This window comes from Vanellus vanellus, assembly GCF_965231255.1.
Source record: "Vanellus vanellus genome assembly, chromosome: 23".
Taxonomy (NCBI): Eukaryota; Metazoa; Chordata; class Aves; order Charadriiformes; family Charadriidae; genus Vanellus; species Vanellus vanellus.
The window spans coordinates 7228465-7245917 of NC_138928.1; the positions used below are offsets into that span (position 1 = coordinate 7228465).

General features: G+C 40.9%; 1 protein-coding gene across 1 annotated transcript; it reads right to left on the reverse strand.

The window, feature by feature from the left end:
* Positions 1-680: 680 nt before the first annotated feature.
* On the reverse strand, positions 681-17062 carry RSBN1 (round spermatid basic protein 1). The gene is made up of 7 exons (XM_082494724.1): positions 16627-17062; positions 11895-12565; positions 4562-4699; positions 3985-4127; positions 2918-3085; positions 1823-1931; positions 681-1221 (listed from the first exon to the last, which is right to left on the reverse strand). The coding sequence occupies exons 1-7, from the start codon at positions 17045-17047 to the stop codon at positions 760-762; spliced, it is 2112 nt and encodes a 703-aa protein (XP_082350850.1). The 5' UTR covers positions 17048-17062; the 3' UTR covers positions 681-759.
* Positions 17063-17453: the final 391 nt, after the last annotated feature.

Genomic DNA, 17453 nt, shown 5'->3' on the forward strand with positions numbered 1-17453 from the left:
TGCTCAAAGATAGCAGTTTCCTCCACAAGACTACCAATAAGTTCTCTAATTTTGACACTAGTATTAATCACGTTCAGGGGAAGATGTATTTTGGAAGCAAAACCCTCACACCAAACAACATAAGCAGTGCCATGAGAAGTGTTAGTTCAGTAAGTCATTGCATTTCAACAGGATCAGACACTTTCTTCAGTTAATTTTACAGATGACCTTTGTAGGAACTGTAAGAAATAGAGCTCAATTTCTATAGTTTGTATATAAACCCAACTTGTATATAAACCAACATGTCAAGAACAGACATACCAAAAATTTCACAAATCATCAAAAGTGCTGTGCTTTCTCTTTTTTTTAAGCAATTAAAATGAGATGGGAAAGTCATTTTGCAAGTCTTCTACAAAAGCATTGCTTTCTGCTGAAGATTAGAGATAAAGTAAAAGTAGGGAAATAACACTGACCAGTACAGTTCAATCACTTTATGTTCCTGGAGGAATTTCATTCTGACTTTGAGGAGATATTCAATATCTCTTTACTTAAACAGAAAGAAGTGGTAGACCACTGTTACAGGTTGTACTAAGGGGTTAAAATACAACTTGAATTTTGCATAATCTGTGTAAAAAAGATATGCTTGACATTTTGGAATGTCACCTTTCTTTATAGAATTATAGGCAAGATTTCTCCAATAAAACATAAGCCAGTTATAAAACTATAACTTCACATCAAAATTTTAAAAAGTTGTTAAAAAAATGTTTGATTATATACATATCACACAGAAGAGCCTGCATGATCCTGTGGATTGTGTTGCTGATCAGACTCTATTTTAAAACCTGGAAGGGGCTGGGCCACCTGATCTGGTTGCACAAGTCCTGATATCGAAGAAACAGAGGAGGAGAGGACCCCTGTTGTAAGCTGCATTTCTATACCTGGTTCTTCAGACTCTATTTTTACACTCACACATTGGGGTTCACCTTCTGACTCTGTCTTTCCAGGAACGCTACTGTTCAAGCTTGAATTGCTTTCTGCATTTTGAGAAGTCTCCCCCACAGGGTGATATTGTTTAAGTCTTATGTGCCAGGCTAAGCTGCAGACTGCTGACACTGTTTTGAATTGATGAATGACATTTCTAGGGATGAAGTAGATGTCATTGTCACACAACTGAATTCTAGCATAGCGAATGCCTTCCCGTCTCATTTGGTTTAGTTTGGCTTCATCCACCCATTGAACACACTGAGAGAAGGAAAGATGGTAAAGTTAGTGGTATACTCTGTTTAAAGTAAATTCAGTACCCACCTATTTTCAACATACTTTGTGTCTAAATCACAATGTTTCTGTTTAATGGGTAAAACGTCAAATTTAAATGAAAATTGGACTTTTAAAATATTATTTGTCTAATGTGCACATCTTAAGAGAGGACAATGAACAGTTAAGAGAATTCTACAGTTACAGTTGAAAACAGTAGGTTCGACATGAGGCTGCATTGTTTTGGCTGACAGGATCCTAAGACAACATCAGTATATTAGAAAAAGCAGAAACAGGCATAACGTGACTTCTCAATCAACTGCCAATTGTTTCTACAGCACGTTATCATGACTCACAGCATAAATCCCAGCTTGGTGGAAAGGAAAAGCAGTTGGACTAGATGATCGTTGTAGGTTCCTTCCAACTGAACTATTCTATTCTGAAACACGACAAAGGAAATTGCCCAAGAGATCCGTGAACGGAGGGCCACTGAGGATACAAAACAGCTGGCTATACAGTTAACCTGAAAACTGTCAGAATCTACTTCCAAAATGCTAAGAATGAGCTGTCACTAGGGAAGATTCAGTACCTGTGACACTGGGGGTTCGTGCAGGTCCAACTGAAGTCTCTGCACAACATCAGTGAAATCTTCAGCATGAAAACAAACCACATCTTTGGTTATACGAGGCTGGTCACTCCTAGAAAAAGACGAGAATTCCAGGAATTTTTTTAAGAATTTGAGTTATAAAGAGTTATAGCTTTTTCCAGCAGAAAGTTTCATTGAACCAATGACCTACTTCAGTTTTACACTGGGCACGAAGTCTCATCACTTCTTAATACACACATTATTTTGAAAAGGAGGTATAATTCCTAGATTTATTTTTTTTATTGTTTTATTTTACTTCTTTCTTGATGCATGCACAACAGAAGCGATGTTTTCGTGGACAAACACTATAGTGAAATGTCTGAGAACTAAGTTCAAATTGCCACTAGCAAAGTTCTCCGTATGTTCTAGGAACCACAGTTTGCCTTAATTCTTCCATTCTATAACTAGAGAGAATAATTCTGTATTAAAGGAAAAATGTAAAGTAACAAAGTAACTCTGAAGCTGAAGCAATGAGGAGCTGGGTTTTATTCAATGGCTGTGAATCTGAGTAAAGGAAGCTCTGGCACCTTCCATTCATATGAAAATCTAATGGTATTACTAATGATGCTATTGAATTCCTACTGTCATTGCTAGAAATAACAATGATGCAACTCTAGTTTCTGTGCAAAGTCAACAGCAATGCCCTTGGTAGATGAAATGAGAAAGCACTGTAGCTATGCAATTAATTACATTGAGTTCTTAGATTACTGCTACAGAAATTGGCATTAATATACCTATTCAGGAAAACAACAACCACAGATGATGGTCCAGGCATGGTAACTTAAGTCTTATTTTGTACGTCACTAACATTTTCTGCAAGCTGCTGTTACAACTTTTCTACTGCCTCAAAAAGAGGGAAAGATAATAGGTATATAGCTTGTGTTTTTCAAGCTCTAGACAGCATTTATCTCATTACAGGATTTAAAGCATTTCTTTGATTAGACTTGTTTTCCAAGGGATTTTCTTTTTTTTTAAGAGGAAAAAAAAGTTTCGAATTAACCCCTGCTACCAGCATAGTTGTGTTTCAAAGGCACTTACCATTCCCCAAACTGTACAGCCTTCAGAACACCTACAGCAGCTGTACTCTGCCAGTCAAACCCTTGACCCACATGATCAGCATGAGCTCTTGTTCTGTCTTCAAACAGAACCTCACGGGGCTCACTGGTCCGAGGTAGGTACTGGAGATTCTTTATTTCGTTCATTGACCTAAACATGATAAAAAGACATACTAAAAAATGTTTCAAACTACTCAAAAAAAACCCAACTTGTATTAAAATAATCTTAGGATGTTGTGTGCTGCAGGCTTTAAAATCAAAGACAAAGCACTTCCCTCTGATTTCTTCTAGGTGTCTATTCAACAATAAAAGATTGAAACAAATACAGCAAAGTACAATTCAGGTTATGAGATCAAACTTAATAAAATAAATTGAATCACTAAAAAAAGAAACTTTTTCTTCACTTGTGCTGCAAGAATTCTTCCAGGAATTTAATGTTATGTAAAACAGAGCTATTTTAATAGATACTGAAGTTTAGTTATTTGGGAGTACGTCCAAAAATTCTGCTTGAAATTACAATTAAAATATGCTTCTAATTCTTTATCTCCTAAAATTTGTTCTACAGCACCCTCTTCCTCAGAAAGATAGCAAGTGCATACGTATACCACAATACTTCCCAAGAAGGAAGACAGTATTCGGAGCGTTTTAGCACTAACATTAAAATGCGACATGAATGGTGTAAGGAACTCCGCTGTTTTAGAGCATTTCACCTGCCCCCACCACCAAACCACCAAATTAATTCTTTCCACAGAAATAAGATGAATAAAACAAGTCTCCTGAAGGGTAATAAAAACAGATTTCCATCTTAATAAAGCATTGATCTAGGACATACTACCATGAAAAGTGGTGAAATAAAATAAGCATCACAAATAACATATTCATTTTATCCACTGAGCCAACTTGAAACAGAAGTGAAAATGAAAAATTTAAATCTGTGAATTAGCCTTCTGAAGAACTACTTACAGAAAGTAGTTAGGTTTTGTTCTCAAATCTTTCACAGACATAACTGCAATGTTTTACCTTTAATAGGGAAAGAAAACAAAACATTACCGGCGCCGTTTGAATGGTGATTTTGGCATATCAGCTGTTGGGATCATCTGCTCTCCTGGTCTGACCCACATTATGGGACCATCATCGCTTTGTGACCGGCACTGAAGTCTGAGACTAGACAGAGTACCCCAGGGCAAAGTCATCTAAAAGAAAATGAAACCAAAACAACCCACAAAACACACATAAAACACAAAACACTGGGTGAGATAGAAAAATTAAATGATGCCTTTGGTAAAACTGTTTCAAATTTTCTATCAAAAGCATTGCATAGAAACTAAAATAAGCTCAAGAAGTAAAATATATTCCAAGCTAACGTTATCAAACTTTTTAGGGAAGTAGATGATTCTGTAGTGTATATATATGATAAACTATATTTAATTTTTCAATTATTTACACAACTGTACCTACCTAATTCAGTACCTTTTATCTGGACACAGGAAAGAACGTACCTCTGTGCCCCAAACGATAAGCACATCAATAGAGAAAATACTTTATGGTTTCTAATTACTTAGAAATATATGAAACTTAGTAATCATTTAAATATCTATAGCACTCTATAACGCAGGTTACTGCTTACTCTGAGAAATGGAGATTCTTCTAACATATCTAGAAATTCTGGGAAGTAGTCCCCAACTTCTTCGTCCACTGCTCCAACAAGACTGATCTGCCGCATCGGTCCTGCTCTGTAGGTTCCACAGCAGTATGTTCGATTGACCTGAGTGGCCACAAAGGAAAAGACAATACCACCATAGCTTTAGTTGTGTTACAAGAGATTAAAATTGATTAATATAATACAGTAGGCCACAGCTGAGATGACTCTTAGACTCATCTACATCTATTTCATTAGAGGTGCCTTTGGGAATATGCACAGAGACTGTTTAGAACAGATGCCCATAGGGTACCCCAAGAGAAATGAACTCCTGTCTGTACTAGTGACAGGAAATACTTCTAATGTTTGAATAATAGCAAGTTAGTATTTGACTAACTCAGGAACAATTCAAGACTTCCAGGCTGACTTGAGAAAACCACCACGCAAAGTTCCATTGTGATTCAGTCTTTCACCAGTGAGCTTAAACTCTCTACTAATTTGTGCAACTGACTTGCTTTTACATTTCAAACTGTGTGCTACTGAAATAATTGCTTTCTTCATTTCAGTCATGTCCTACAGGTCTTTTCAATATGGTCATAGTGAAAAAAATCTAGGTGTCCCTTCATGCAGTGGTTCTAGTAATACTGCTATAGTGTATACACAAAATTGGACCAAAGATTGAGGAAATGAGAGGTCTACCTAGAAATCCAGTGGCCAGGTATACATTTCAGTGTTCATAGAATAGTTTGGGTTGAAGGGACCTTAAAGGTCATCCAGTGCCACCCCCTAACCTGGGCAGAGACACCTCCCACCAGCCCAGGTTGCTCCAAGCCCCGTCCAGCCTGGCCTTGAATACCTCCAGGGATGGAGCAGCCACAGCTTCTCGGGGCAACCTGCGCCAGCGGCTCACCACCCTCACAGTAAAGAATTTCTTCCCGATATCTCATCTAAATCTTCCCTCTTTCAGTGTCAAACCATTCCCCCTCATCCTATGGCTCCCCTCCCTGATCAAGAGTCCCTCCCCAGCTCTCCTGGAGCCCCTTTAGGAAGTGGAAGGGGCTCTAAGGTCTCCCTAGAGCCTTCTCTTCTCCAGGCTGAACCCCCCCAACTTTCTCAGCCTGTCCTCCCAGCAGAGGGGCTCCAGCCCTCGCAGCATCTCCGGGGCCTCCTCTGGCCCCAGTCCAAAAGGTCCATGTCCTTCTGATGTTGGGGGCCCCCGAGCTGGAGGCAGCACTGCAGGGGGGTCTCCCCTGAGCAGAGGGGCAGAATCCCCTCCCTCACCCTGCTGGCCATGCTGCTGGGGATGCAACCCAGGATGCGGTTGAGTTTCTGGGCTTCCAGCACACATTGCCAGCTCATGTTGAGTTTCTCATCAACCAACACCCCCATGTTCAACAATTTTAGGATTACCATTTGCAATGTAACCTGCTGTCACTGCTGTGGCCAGAAACACTTTAATCTCACTTACAGCTTTTTGCTATCCTCTGTAGCACAGACTGTCCCACTTTCCCAGGTCATTTGGAAACTTTTCTTGCCAATTTCCTGTCCCCAGAGGAGAACCACTGGCAAGACTCCAGCATTCTCTAGTCTCATCCTATGGACTGCAGCTATAACATGCCATACAGCCACAGAGTAGGTTGTATGTAGATGCAGCAGCTATTCAATCTTAAAAGACCAGAAATCCTGCCATAATTAATGGGTTTTATACTCAATTGTGTCTGAGCCCCAACTTTCCATTACTCTTCAACAGCCTCTCTTACATTCATCAAGCGGTTCTAGTGGTGAAAAGCTACAGTCAATCTCCATGGCTAAGTGGTGGGACAGGTACAAAGGACAGAGGGTTACTGGCAAATTTGTGGTTTTGTAGTCAGGTTCAGAAAGTGATACCTTTTGTAACTCCATTCATAGATATATGTATGAAGCAGCTTAGTTTTAAGTTTTGCAGTTTAGGCAGCAAACCACATGTAGTTAAACTACTCCATGAAGTTGTTAAAGGTAATTTAGGAGAGACTAATAAAGCAAGTATCAGTTACTGCTGCAATTTTATTCTCTAGCAGCAACCATAGATATTTAGCTTCCTAATTACAGGAGTTCAGCTCACTCCTATTTCCAGTCTTCCTTTCTTTAGCTTCATGTATGTGCAGTTGGCAATTCTGCATTGATTCCACACACTTACATTTTAATTAAAAGCTAAGTAAGAGCCAAAGATGACTTCACATATAGCTTTATTCCTCATCCCTAAGCCAACTGCTGCACTGCATTACCTCTACCTTCATGTGTAGAAGTTTACATCCTAAGTCACGCGCAGAACTCCACTGTGTAGCTCAAGCACTCTACCTTCAACTCCAAGACCATCAGCAGCAGCTAAATGAGCATATACTTACTAACATTCTGGTTTTGGCCACAGATTTTATGAACCAGGCACAATCTTCAGAGGCTGTTAATTCTTTTGGGCCGTTGCCCTAAAAGAAAGTTAAGTCTCCAAATCCTATTAAAACATTACTGGTAAAGGTTCTTATCCAATGTGTGGAATGATTTCACCAGCAAGCCAGAATACAATTCAGAGCAGCAGTGCTGTAAAACTGTAGCATTAGCCTAGTTCTGTGCACCTACAGGAGAACTAAAGGCTGAGATGCTCTGGTCCTTAAGCCAGTTAAGTTTAACTGCCTGGTACTATTAAAGTAAGTGGAGACAGACTACTTCCAGATGAGATCTGTTCTATTGAAACCACCTGTTGAGATTCACTAGTATTTCACAGGTGTTTGTCATGAGTTAAAATGAATTATCATATGCAGTTTTTCCTTGTCATGTTTTCAATGTGAATGAAAAACAAGAAGCTTTAACTTTCTTTTTTTAATGCACTGGAATGCAATGAAAAATAGAAAATAATTCAAGGGCTATAAAGGAGACACTAGAAATGCTTTACAGAAATCTTGGATTTTAGTGTTCTGCTAGTTTTTATAGCACCTAAAGAAATACACACACTTGAGAATTAAAACCAGGACATGTTTACACCAAAAATATGTACTAACTCATGGCAATTCCCAGCAGGCTGTAGTATTCATCTCAAGCACCTCAATCGTGGGGGAAGTAGTCTACTAGTTTAATATGCTGTAAAAAATTCTTTCACATATAGTTTCTATCTCATCCTTAATTCCTCCAGAGCAGCACATATATTGATACCCCTGGTTAGGCTAGAGTATGCTAAGGCCTCGAAGGTAGTAACAACCATGTTTGTGACCATATAAAACAGGCCTCTTTCTCATGAGATACTAAACCACCCAACTGTAAAGGAAGACCAAGTAACCTCCTTGCTGCACCTTCTTGCAAACTACTTTGATCTTTCATTTGCTAAGTGCTTTAGATGCACTCTTAACAGCTATACTAATTTCATCTCCTCACCCTCACAGCCATCATCACGCATCCCTCTTTTCAGGGAGGAAAGATGAGATTATGAAGTATCTGAAGTCACTTTGTTATATCCATTAAGACCTTTCCCAAAGTTTCTTATTGTTGTTTAAAGTTCAGTTCTTGTTTAGGAACTTAGCCTGGGTCATTCTGGTTTGCATGGCCATCAGAAATTAACAACTTAATACCACAGCACCTTCATTGCTATACTTTGTTCATTATGCTCCTTTAAAAACATTAGTGGATCATATGAGCACTAACTGCCACTACCTACAGATCAGATTATGCACTATCTTTACGGTTGTAAAAGGACCACTGGGCTAGTAAGACCACTCGGGTGTCCTGTGCCCTTTCAAAATGCCAAACAGCTATCACTACCCTACATATCCCCTATGCCATACAGTATCACACTAAAAGTGAAGTTACAGGCGCATTTAAAATTAGCTCTTCAGTGTTCATGGAGATGCTTTATAGCAGTTGAATGATGTGTCCATCGGTGTTTCACACACTTGAGTGAGAACAGAAGTAGACTGCATCAGTGTTTCCTGAAGAAGTTACAGATCTGGTATTTGTATGTGACAGATAATTCAGACTGAAGTGATAAACCAAATTAAGCCTGCAGTACAGATGCACTATTCCATTAAAAAAAAAAGAAATTGCACTTCCAGAATGAAACTCCTTTTTCCAGGAGTAAGAAAAGTTAAAATGGCAGACAACCAAACTGCAATATGGTTCATTAACCAAAACCGTCAGGAATAAGAGTAAAGTTTTCTGAGAGTATGTTGCAGGAGTAGGAAAACTCAGCCTATTATCACCTGTTAGCTGCTTCTCCCACCTCCTTCCCAGAAGCAATAGCAGCTTATGTTAAACCTACTTCCCCCAGCTCCTTCCTGGCCTGTTCCCAGAACCCCACTCCTTTGTGGCAGTTAACTGTTCTTTGGACCATACAGAGAATTGATCAGGCAGTTGATCAGTTTCTTCTTGGAAAAAAAAAAAAAAAAAAAAAAAAAAACACACACCAACAGAAACAATTTTTCAAATCTAGATATATTCCAGTTCAGAGTAGACCTAGAAGCACTTGTACTGAAACAACAGATAGGGAAAATAAGAATTCATTCTAGCCACACTGCTAAGAACTTTCAAATTTAAGTATGCCCTTATGCAAAAAAAGTTTACAAGTTACTGTTCAGTGATTTGAGCCTTGAAAGTCTTGAAAACCCTTAGTCCAAGTGAATAGCTCAAAACTAAAACTTAGTATTAGCACTAAAGTATTAAAACAAGTGAGTCAGAGCCAATGCAAGAAAAAAAATCCAGAACATTGAAGTGTAAGTATTTTAATGCACTAAAAAACAGTTTACTACAAATACACATTGGAGTGCTTTGTTATAAAGATTCAGTTTACATTATCCTCACTGACCTGAGAACAAAAGAATTCACCTAGCAAGGGAGTTAATTATCACTAGATTTTTCATTGTCTTCCAGATTAAAGTCTTTATTTTGAATTGGAGACACTTCCTACTAAAATTCTGTTTGTCTGAAAAGATACACAGAACAGCTGAATGTTGTACAAGCCAAAGGTCACATTACACTGCAAGTTAACTTGCAGTTTACAGATCAAAGTTTGATTTCTTGACACCAAGCCTCCAGGACTCAAGACTACCTAATGCTTGAAATCCCCTTGCCCCAGTATGGTTCAGTACAGCAATCAAGTTCATGCCTACAGAAGGTTCAATGTAGAACGGAGGTGACTTAACTGAGTATCTTCAATTAAAAATAAAATCAGTATTACAGCATACAACAATACTGTAACATGCTTAATCTGCAAAGGCATAACTATGAACTGCTTTTGCATTGTACGGTTTCTCATACACGAAGGCCCAAAAGTGAAGCTTAGCCTGTTCATTCCACAACAGTGCTGCCAAGGAATAGCAGAGAAAGAGACAGACTTACCCTCCCTGTGCTCTCTTGTGGGGCATTTTAGCCTTCTTTAAAGAGCTAGCTTGCAAAATTTGAAGTTTAGCAGCATCCATCATCAATTTAAATGCATCAATTTCAAACTAGATTCTTTAGCACCACCTATATCCTCTGAAGAGTCCCGTTTCAGCTGTCTTAAATTGTGGAAAAACTGTACTTCTCTATGTTTGCTCAGTGTGTGAACCGCATAACATACTTCAGCCAGAGAGGATTAACCAGGTCATGCTGAAGCTGGGTTTAGAGAGGTGTTTAAAACTGAGTGAACCTTACGTCATGACTCAATCAAGTTGAGATAGTACTTAAAATAGAATTAATTGAAATACCAGCATACACTATAACCCAGTGAAGCCTCTTATTTATTACCATACATTCCTCACAAATGTATTTGCAGTATAAGCTATCCATGTTCACCAAGACATTCACCAAGAAAAAGCATACTTATTAAATACCCAATTGACACTGTTTAGCCATTTTAGGGGGGCATCACAAGTACTCAAAGTAAACCTGAATGTAATCACAATGCCAGAGAACACAGATAAATCACTAATACAGAAGACTTTAAAGCCAAACCTGTGGACAAGTTTCACATCTGCAGAGCACATGTGTTTTGTGCAGAAGTGTTCTTGTTGATAGCAGCAGTTTATATGCTCATCAGACAGACTGGTTTTGGAGCACTACACAATCTGATGCAGCTCTGTCACTGCAAAGAATTACTTAAACCAAGAAATAGAAGCTGGTTTAAAATAAGTGCTGCAGCAGCTATTCATTGTCAAACAAATTCATAAGCTAAGTGTCAGAATTACTAATTTAATGGTACCTATGATATATGCTGGAAAGTATTCAAAGATGCAGCAAGTGACCATGCAGTAGCTTTCTGTACAGTAGTAACTGTTTTTCCAGTGCAAAGCTGCTTATAAGCATTTGGCAAACTTTGGAGAGATCCAGATAGCCCATCCATAAGCATTACCATTTCAAAATCTGTTGCTAAAGAAGGTCTGTTCCAAAAGTACTGAAGTGCACTGCACTACAGAGTTTCAGGTTTTTCCTTCCAACAGGTGAACCAGTAAAAGTAATTAAGGTCTTGAATAAAGACTTTAAAAGTAAGCAGCACTTTGAATCTGTTCTCAGACTAGACTAAGCAGGAAGAGGTTTTATTCCATCTGAAAGAAATTTACCTGAACTGTAACGTTGCTGTGTGTTCATAGATACTTCTAAACTTGATCACAAGAGTCAAATGGAAGGGTTTTTCATATGGGAATCTTGAAATTAGCTCAGTTAAGTGTTGCATCCGTTTAAGTTACATGGAGATCCAGCTTGAGAATCTAAGATAGTTTTAAGCCTACTCTGAAAATCAAGGTAGCGTATAAAATGAAAGCCTTTTCAAAGGCAATTAAAAAAGCTATTCTAACCACCTCTCTGAAGTTGGAAAGTTTAAATAACACCCAGCACCAGCTACTGATAGAACTAAGATGTTAAAAAAAGAAAATCCAACTTATTTGTTATGAATGATATACTGAAACTTGAAAAGTAATGTCATTGCAAAATAAAAACAACCCCAGATCTACTGAACAGAAAAAGCAGTGTTAGTATTTGCAATCTATACAACTCTTAATACAGACTTACCTATTGTTTTGAACAACATCCGAGTTCTCCTAAACTTAGAAGATCAACTGAAAGTCTGCAAGACCAGTGCAGATCTTTCTACAAGTCATGGCTAGCAGTGTCTGAAATGGGATTCACCAACTACCAGTGGGCACAAGACAGCTTTAAGCAGAAACAGGAATAAACAGCACAGCAGTAGTAGTCCCAGCATCATCTTTTTTCGTCTGCTAAGAAAAAAGTTTGTGCCTCACCTATTTTAGGTCATCACTCCTCTGGATTAATGAGATTAAAGACATAAAAGTTGCACAACACCTAGATTTTATTAAACAGTTCTTACCTGAGAGTGAAAATTTGAAATTGTTGTTGTTTCAATGTCCTTCTTGCCCAAAATTTCCATTTTCACTGGAGTGTTAGGAAAGTTAAAAGCAAAGTAATCCAGGAAGTCTGGTAAATAAGCAGCTGCTCCATGTACTATGGCTAAAGCATAGTAAGCTGCATTTTTATCATTTTCACTGAATGACAACGCAAGAAACTCTTCTGCAAATCTCTCCATCTCCACTGGAGACAAAAATGAGAGTTCATCCATGTAAGCATGAAGGACCAGAGCACCACCATTGGACTGATGTTCTTCATGAATGAAGTTACTAAATTTAGTGCCAGTTTTCAAGAAGCTGCTGCGAACAGAATGCTCCTGGTGCGTCACAAATGGTGTTTGTACTCCCTGGGGTATTCGATATTCCTGCACACCCAAATTCAGTCTGCAGAGCTGCTCATCCTTCAGATACCTGAAGGATTCCTTGCTCATCTCTAAGTTATCACACTGTCCTTGAGGCAGAGTCTCTTTGTCAATGCGAGTGAGTCCAGCACACACTGTCTGCACTTCCTTGTTGTACATCTTCAGGCGTTTTCCCCTCATATCTTCCCGGTGTTTCTTTTTCTTTTTTTTCTTTATCTTCTTCATAATAAGACTGTCAGCTCGCTGGGTTTTGCCATTTTCATCTGGCGTTTCTGGCAGCAACAATAAAGAGAAGATTAGAGTTCTCCAGTCGCAGCAAGTTCACCCAAAAAGAATTAAGACCTCTCATTTGCTCAGCTATCTATTTCCCAGGAAGACTGACCAATAGTAATACCTTGACTTTTGACTTGCAAGACTTAATTATACAACAAAAAAAATGCAGTATACCTAGTTAATATATAAAGAAAGCCTTGGATTAAGGAAAACTTCCAAAACTGAAGTTTAATATTTTAGAAATCTTTCCATTTTTAATAACTTTATTAAAATACCTTTAAAAGGAGTCCATATTTCAGAACATCTATAATTAAGTACATTAATAGCTTCTGACATTTAAGGCAGTGCCATGCAAGGGAAGAGGATAAACAAGTATGCGTAACATTTAAACATTAATACTTCCATCACAGAACACTTCCCTGATTTTGGATACAAAATATAGAAGCATAAGAGTACAACTGAAGACATACAAGCATTATTGACATTTAGAAGTAAAAATACTTATAGCAGTTAGCTTTCTGGTCAAGAAAAAATAATCTTGGATTGCTAATCATTTGCATTAAAGCTTAGAACTGGTATTTCCAAATAATGAAGATATTGTGACACAAAACTAAGTTTTCGTATAACACAGAGCACACACTTTGGTAAAGTAAAATATATAAAGCTATTTTTATTATGTGAATGGTTAGTATCTAGTTTCATCACAGAATTTTATTATGCATTAATAAATGATCTTTTATCCAACACCTGAAGTCCAAAATAGGATTTTAATAGGTAGCACTGTTCTCACAGCCTGCTTAGTTTGTGGCTCCTATGCCAGTTACCAGCTTGGACAAAGCACAGCAGAAAGCAAAGTACATGGTGAAAGACGTCATTCTGACCATTTTTAATCCCTATTATAGATGTGCCCTACTAAACTGGTGACAGACTTTGTAGCTCTTAAACACTATGCCAAGGCATCCAGTCCTCAGTTCGTGGCTTGCTGAAGAGCCCCAAATGAATACTATTTGGTACAGATGAAATACAGTAGTCATGCTTCTGCTGCACAACCACATGCTAACCTGTCTGAGAAAGGATCCGAATCATCACATCCACATTTTCAGCTATCTTTTGCCAGTCTTGTAGTTAACTATTCAGTTAATTCAGAGCTAGAAATTAAGAGGCTGTTGTTTTTTTTTAAAAGGCTAATCGACCTGTAAAAGGGTAAAGGCTGAGAGATAAAATGTAAAGAAGCAGTTGCATCAGGCAAAATGTAATAGTTTAATTGCTCATCTTTTAGGAATAAAAACTAATTCAAGTAATATTTAGCAAGTTACAATTGCAGTTAGAAATCGTGATGGTCCAGCTGTTAAAAAACTCAATTGCCAAAACGAGATTTAAATCTGCCTGAATCAAAGAACTATTTCATGCCAACAGTGCTCAAACCTCTAAGAGCCATATTACCAGGATAGCTATGGGGATCAGAACAATCTCCTGCTGAAGGTAAAAACTGACTAGAAGATGCAATAGCTGAGGTTTCAGTTTCCTGCAGCAGAGCTTTGTGCTAACATTTCCTTTCCTGGTCTGCAAAGCATCAAATTTATATTCCCTCTTTATTCTCTTGCAGTACTTGAAGTTAAAGAAAAAAACATGTTACACAGATCTATGAGAAGAGGTGTAATGATAAATATATGCAGCTTCGAGTTATTTTAGTCTAACCATAGAATTTGACTACATGATTACTTAGTTTGGTCTCAGAGCTCTTCAGTAGAGATGGCTGACCTTCATAACAGCCTGTTGTAATGAACAGAATTACTCATGAAGCAAAGAGAGAGTTGATTGCTTAATATTAACTTCATACAATTGTCTTAGGACCTGAAATACAAGTTTTCACAGTACTGCTGTTAGCCTTTACAAACAGCAAATGCCCTTATTTTTATATTACAGCTAGGGAAACCAGGAAAAGAAAGGTGGTATATCTTGTTTTGATAAGTAAACTGAAACAGTTCTTTGAATAAGCTTTTTTGGAAGCCTCCGAAGTTAAGCGCACATAAGCTCACTCAATCACTAAGCTCAAGTATAGATACTGATACTGCTTTACTAACTGCAATGAACACACTAATCACAGAGAAGATCTTTGCCCTGGTGGGACCAGAGACTCCAAGCTGAAACTAAACAAGAATTCGATGCCACCACTGAACTGTTTGGAATACTTCCTTGTAGATGTTTCTAAATTAATTTTTGGTTGTTAAAGGCATCTTATTTTAAGTACTTCTAATTTTAGATACAGTTTAAAAGCCTCAGACATGAGCCAGTTTTAATTCAGAGTATTTCCCTGTTTTAAGATATTCCCTAATAGTTCCCCAATAGCAGACATACACCTTTGGAACTTCCAGTGAACACAGGCCTCTTTTCAGGGTAAAAGCTATCCTGACTCCCTTCCACTGCTGTATCTGCTGAACACAGCGGAGTGCCACTGCTACAGTGAGAGTAACCTCTGTATTAAGTGGATAACCTCTGTATTAAGTGAAGCTAAACGGTGACATTATGGTGGTAATGCCTGACAATCTTGAAGGAAATACAGTTTTAATTATTCATTTAAATAAGTGGAAAGCCTCCAGTACCTCAAACTGAAAGAAAGTTATAGCCAGGTCATCAAACTACGGGTTCCCACAGTGAGGTAGAATAACAGCAGTGCCAATAACTCAGCTAGTCTAAAAACTATTAGACATCACATAACTGAACACACTAGCATCACTATCAAACAGCAAAAACACTGAAGATATTCACTGTCACCTGTGGCCAGAGATCAGAACAGTATAGTCAGAGAAATAGGCAGTTTAATTAGATTATACATAGAAATAAAAACTGATAGTGAAACAAAGGAAAAGAAATCCAGCCCCATCCCAAAAGCCACTATATATGCAGTCTAGGAAGAGAAATGAAGAGTTTCAGACTTTCAGTCAGCAAACAGCTTTCCTTTGCAAATCTAGAATTCAGATGGTAATTTTAACAGTGTTTAAGCATTCATTAAAAGAAGGCTTCATTTGATTACTGGGTTAGAACTGACATACAGTGACATGCCCAGACTAGGAAGATATACTACTCCTGTAGTTTTATCAACATTTATCAAGCTAAAGTTTGAAATTTACAATCCAGTAGCTTTTATAGTCATTATTCAAACATTTTTTTAGAAGCATTAAACAGTAGTGAAAAGTCTCATCCCACAAAAGCTTTGCCCATTTTTAAGCCAGTACTATCTAGAGTTTACACTATAGATGTTAACTTCCGTAGGCACGTGCATCTTTGGCAGAGTACCTGCACATATATTCCTGGAGTGTAATTCACAATGTAATATCTTTATTACAGCAGCTTTTACAGTTGCTTTTTTATCTATGTTGCACTCACCAAGAGGCTTTTTACTATCAGAAACTTGTGAGCAGAACCAAAACAGTCATTCTGTACTTTAAAAAGACATCACCACTACACCCACCCCAACCCCCCCGAAATCTAGAGGCGTTTTGGCCTTCCTATTAGAGAAATCTCCAGTGATTTATTTAAAAAAAAAAAAAAACCGAGAAAATACACACAACAAAAAAAACAGTTCCGTTCAGGTGCATGTTAATGCCCGAACTGCAGGAAGAAGGCTTTCCTCTCACAGCACTCGGGTTCGGGCAGTTCGAGCCGCAGCACCGGGGTTCGCACAGCCCCGCAGAGCCGCCGCCCCCCCGGGCTCAGCCCAAGCGCGGGAGAACCGACAGGCACTGACAAGGGCTGCCGGCCCCGCTGCCGGCTCCCGCACCTCCACACCGACACGGACACGCTCGGGCGCCAGCAGCGGCAAGCGTTCTCCTCCGCTCCCGCCTCCGCCCGCCCGGGCGAGGCCGGGCCCTAGCCAGCGGCTCTGCCGCGGCGCACCGCTCCGCCGCCGTGCGCGGCCGGCCCAGGCGGGCGGCGGGCGGGCTCCGCCAGGCTGAGCCGCACCGGCCGAGCGGCCACCGGGCACCCGGGGCGGGCGCCGGCCCGGTGCGCGGGCGACAGCCGGTCAGGCCCGCGCCCCCCCCCCCCTTCCCCAGCTCACCTCGCTTGCTGGGCCGCCCGGCCGCCCCGTCCGCGGGGCTGCCCCGTCTCGCCTTCTGCGGCTGCCCGGCGGCCAGGCGGCCGGACTCGGGGCCGGTGGCGGGGCGATGCCGGTGGTGGTGGTGGCGGCGCTGCTCCTCGAGCGCGGCGGGCGGCGGCAGGCTGAGCGGGGAGAAGGTGAAGAGCCCGGCGGCGGCGGGCAGGCCGGGCAGGGCGGCCGGGGGCAGCGGCTCCGCCGGGCCGGGCCCCGCCAGCAGCTGCTGGCTCAGCCGGGCCCGCTTGCCGCCCGCCGCCTCGCCAGAGGGGCCCCGCCGCCGCCGCCCGCCGCCACGAGGCCGGCCGGGCCGGTCCCCTGAGGGGAGCGGGGGCGGCTCCTCCGGGGCCCGGGACACTGCGCGCACCGCAGCGACCTGCGCAGCCATTTCACAGTCTCCCTCACACACATTTAAATGGCCCGAGCGCCAGCCGGCACTGCGCAGGCGCCGCGCGACGCCCCCTGGGAGCTGTAGTCTGCGGCGGCGCGGCGGGAAATGTAGTCCGCCACAGCGGGCGCATGCGCGGGGAGCGGGCGGTGCGGAGAGCCGGTCACGTGCCCCGGCGGGAGCGGGCGGCGCGCGGGGCGCCGGAAGGCGGTGGGTTCCCGCAGATCCGCGGCTGCGTCATCGCGGGGCGGCGGCGGGGCCCCGGCGGCCTCCGTGACCGGCGAGCCTCGAGCCGGCCCGTCGGCGCAACCGGGCGCGCGCGCCCATAAATAAACTTTATTTTTACGGCATTTCTCACGCGTCGTGAAACGCCCCGTCGGTGAAGCACACGGGCTCCGCGTTTTGG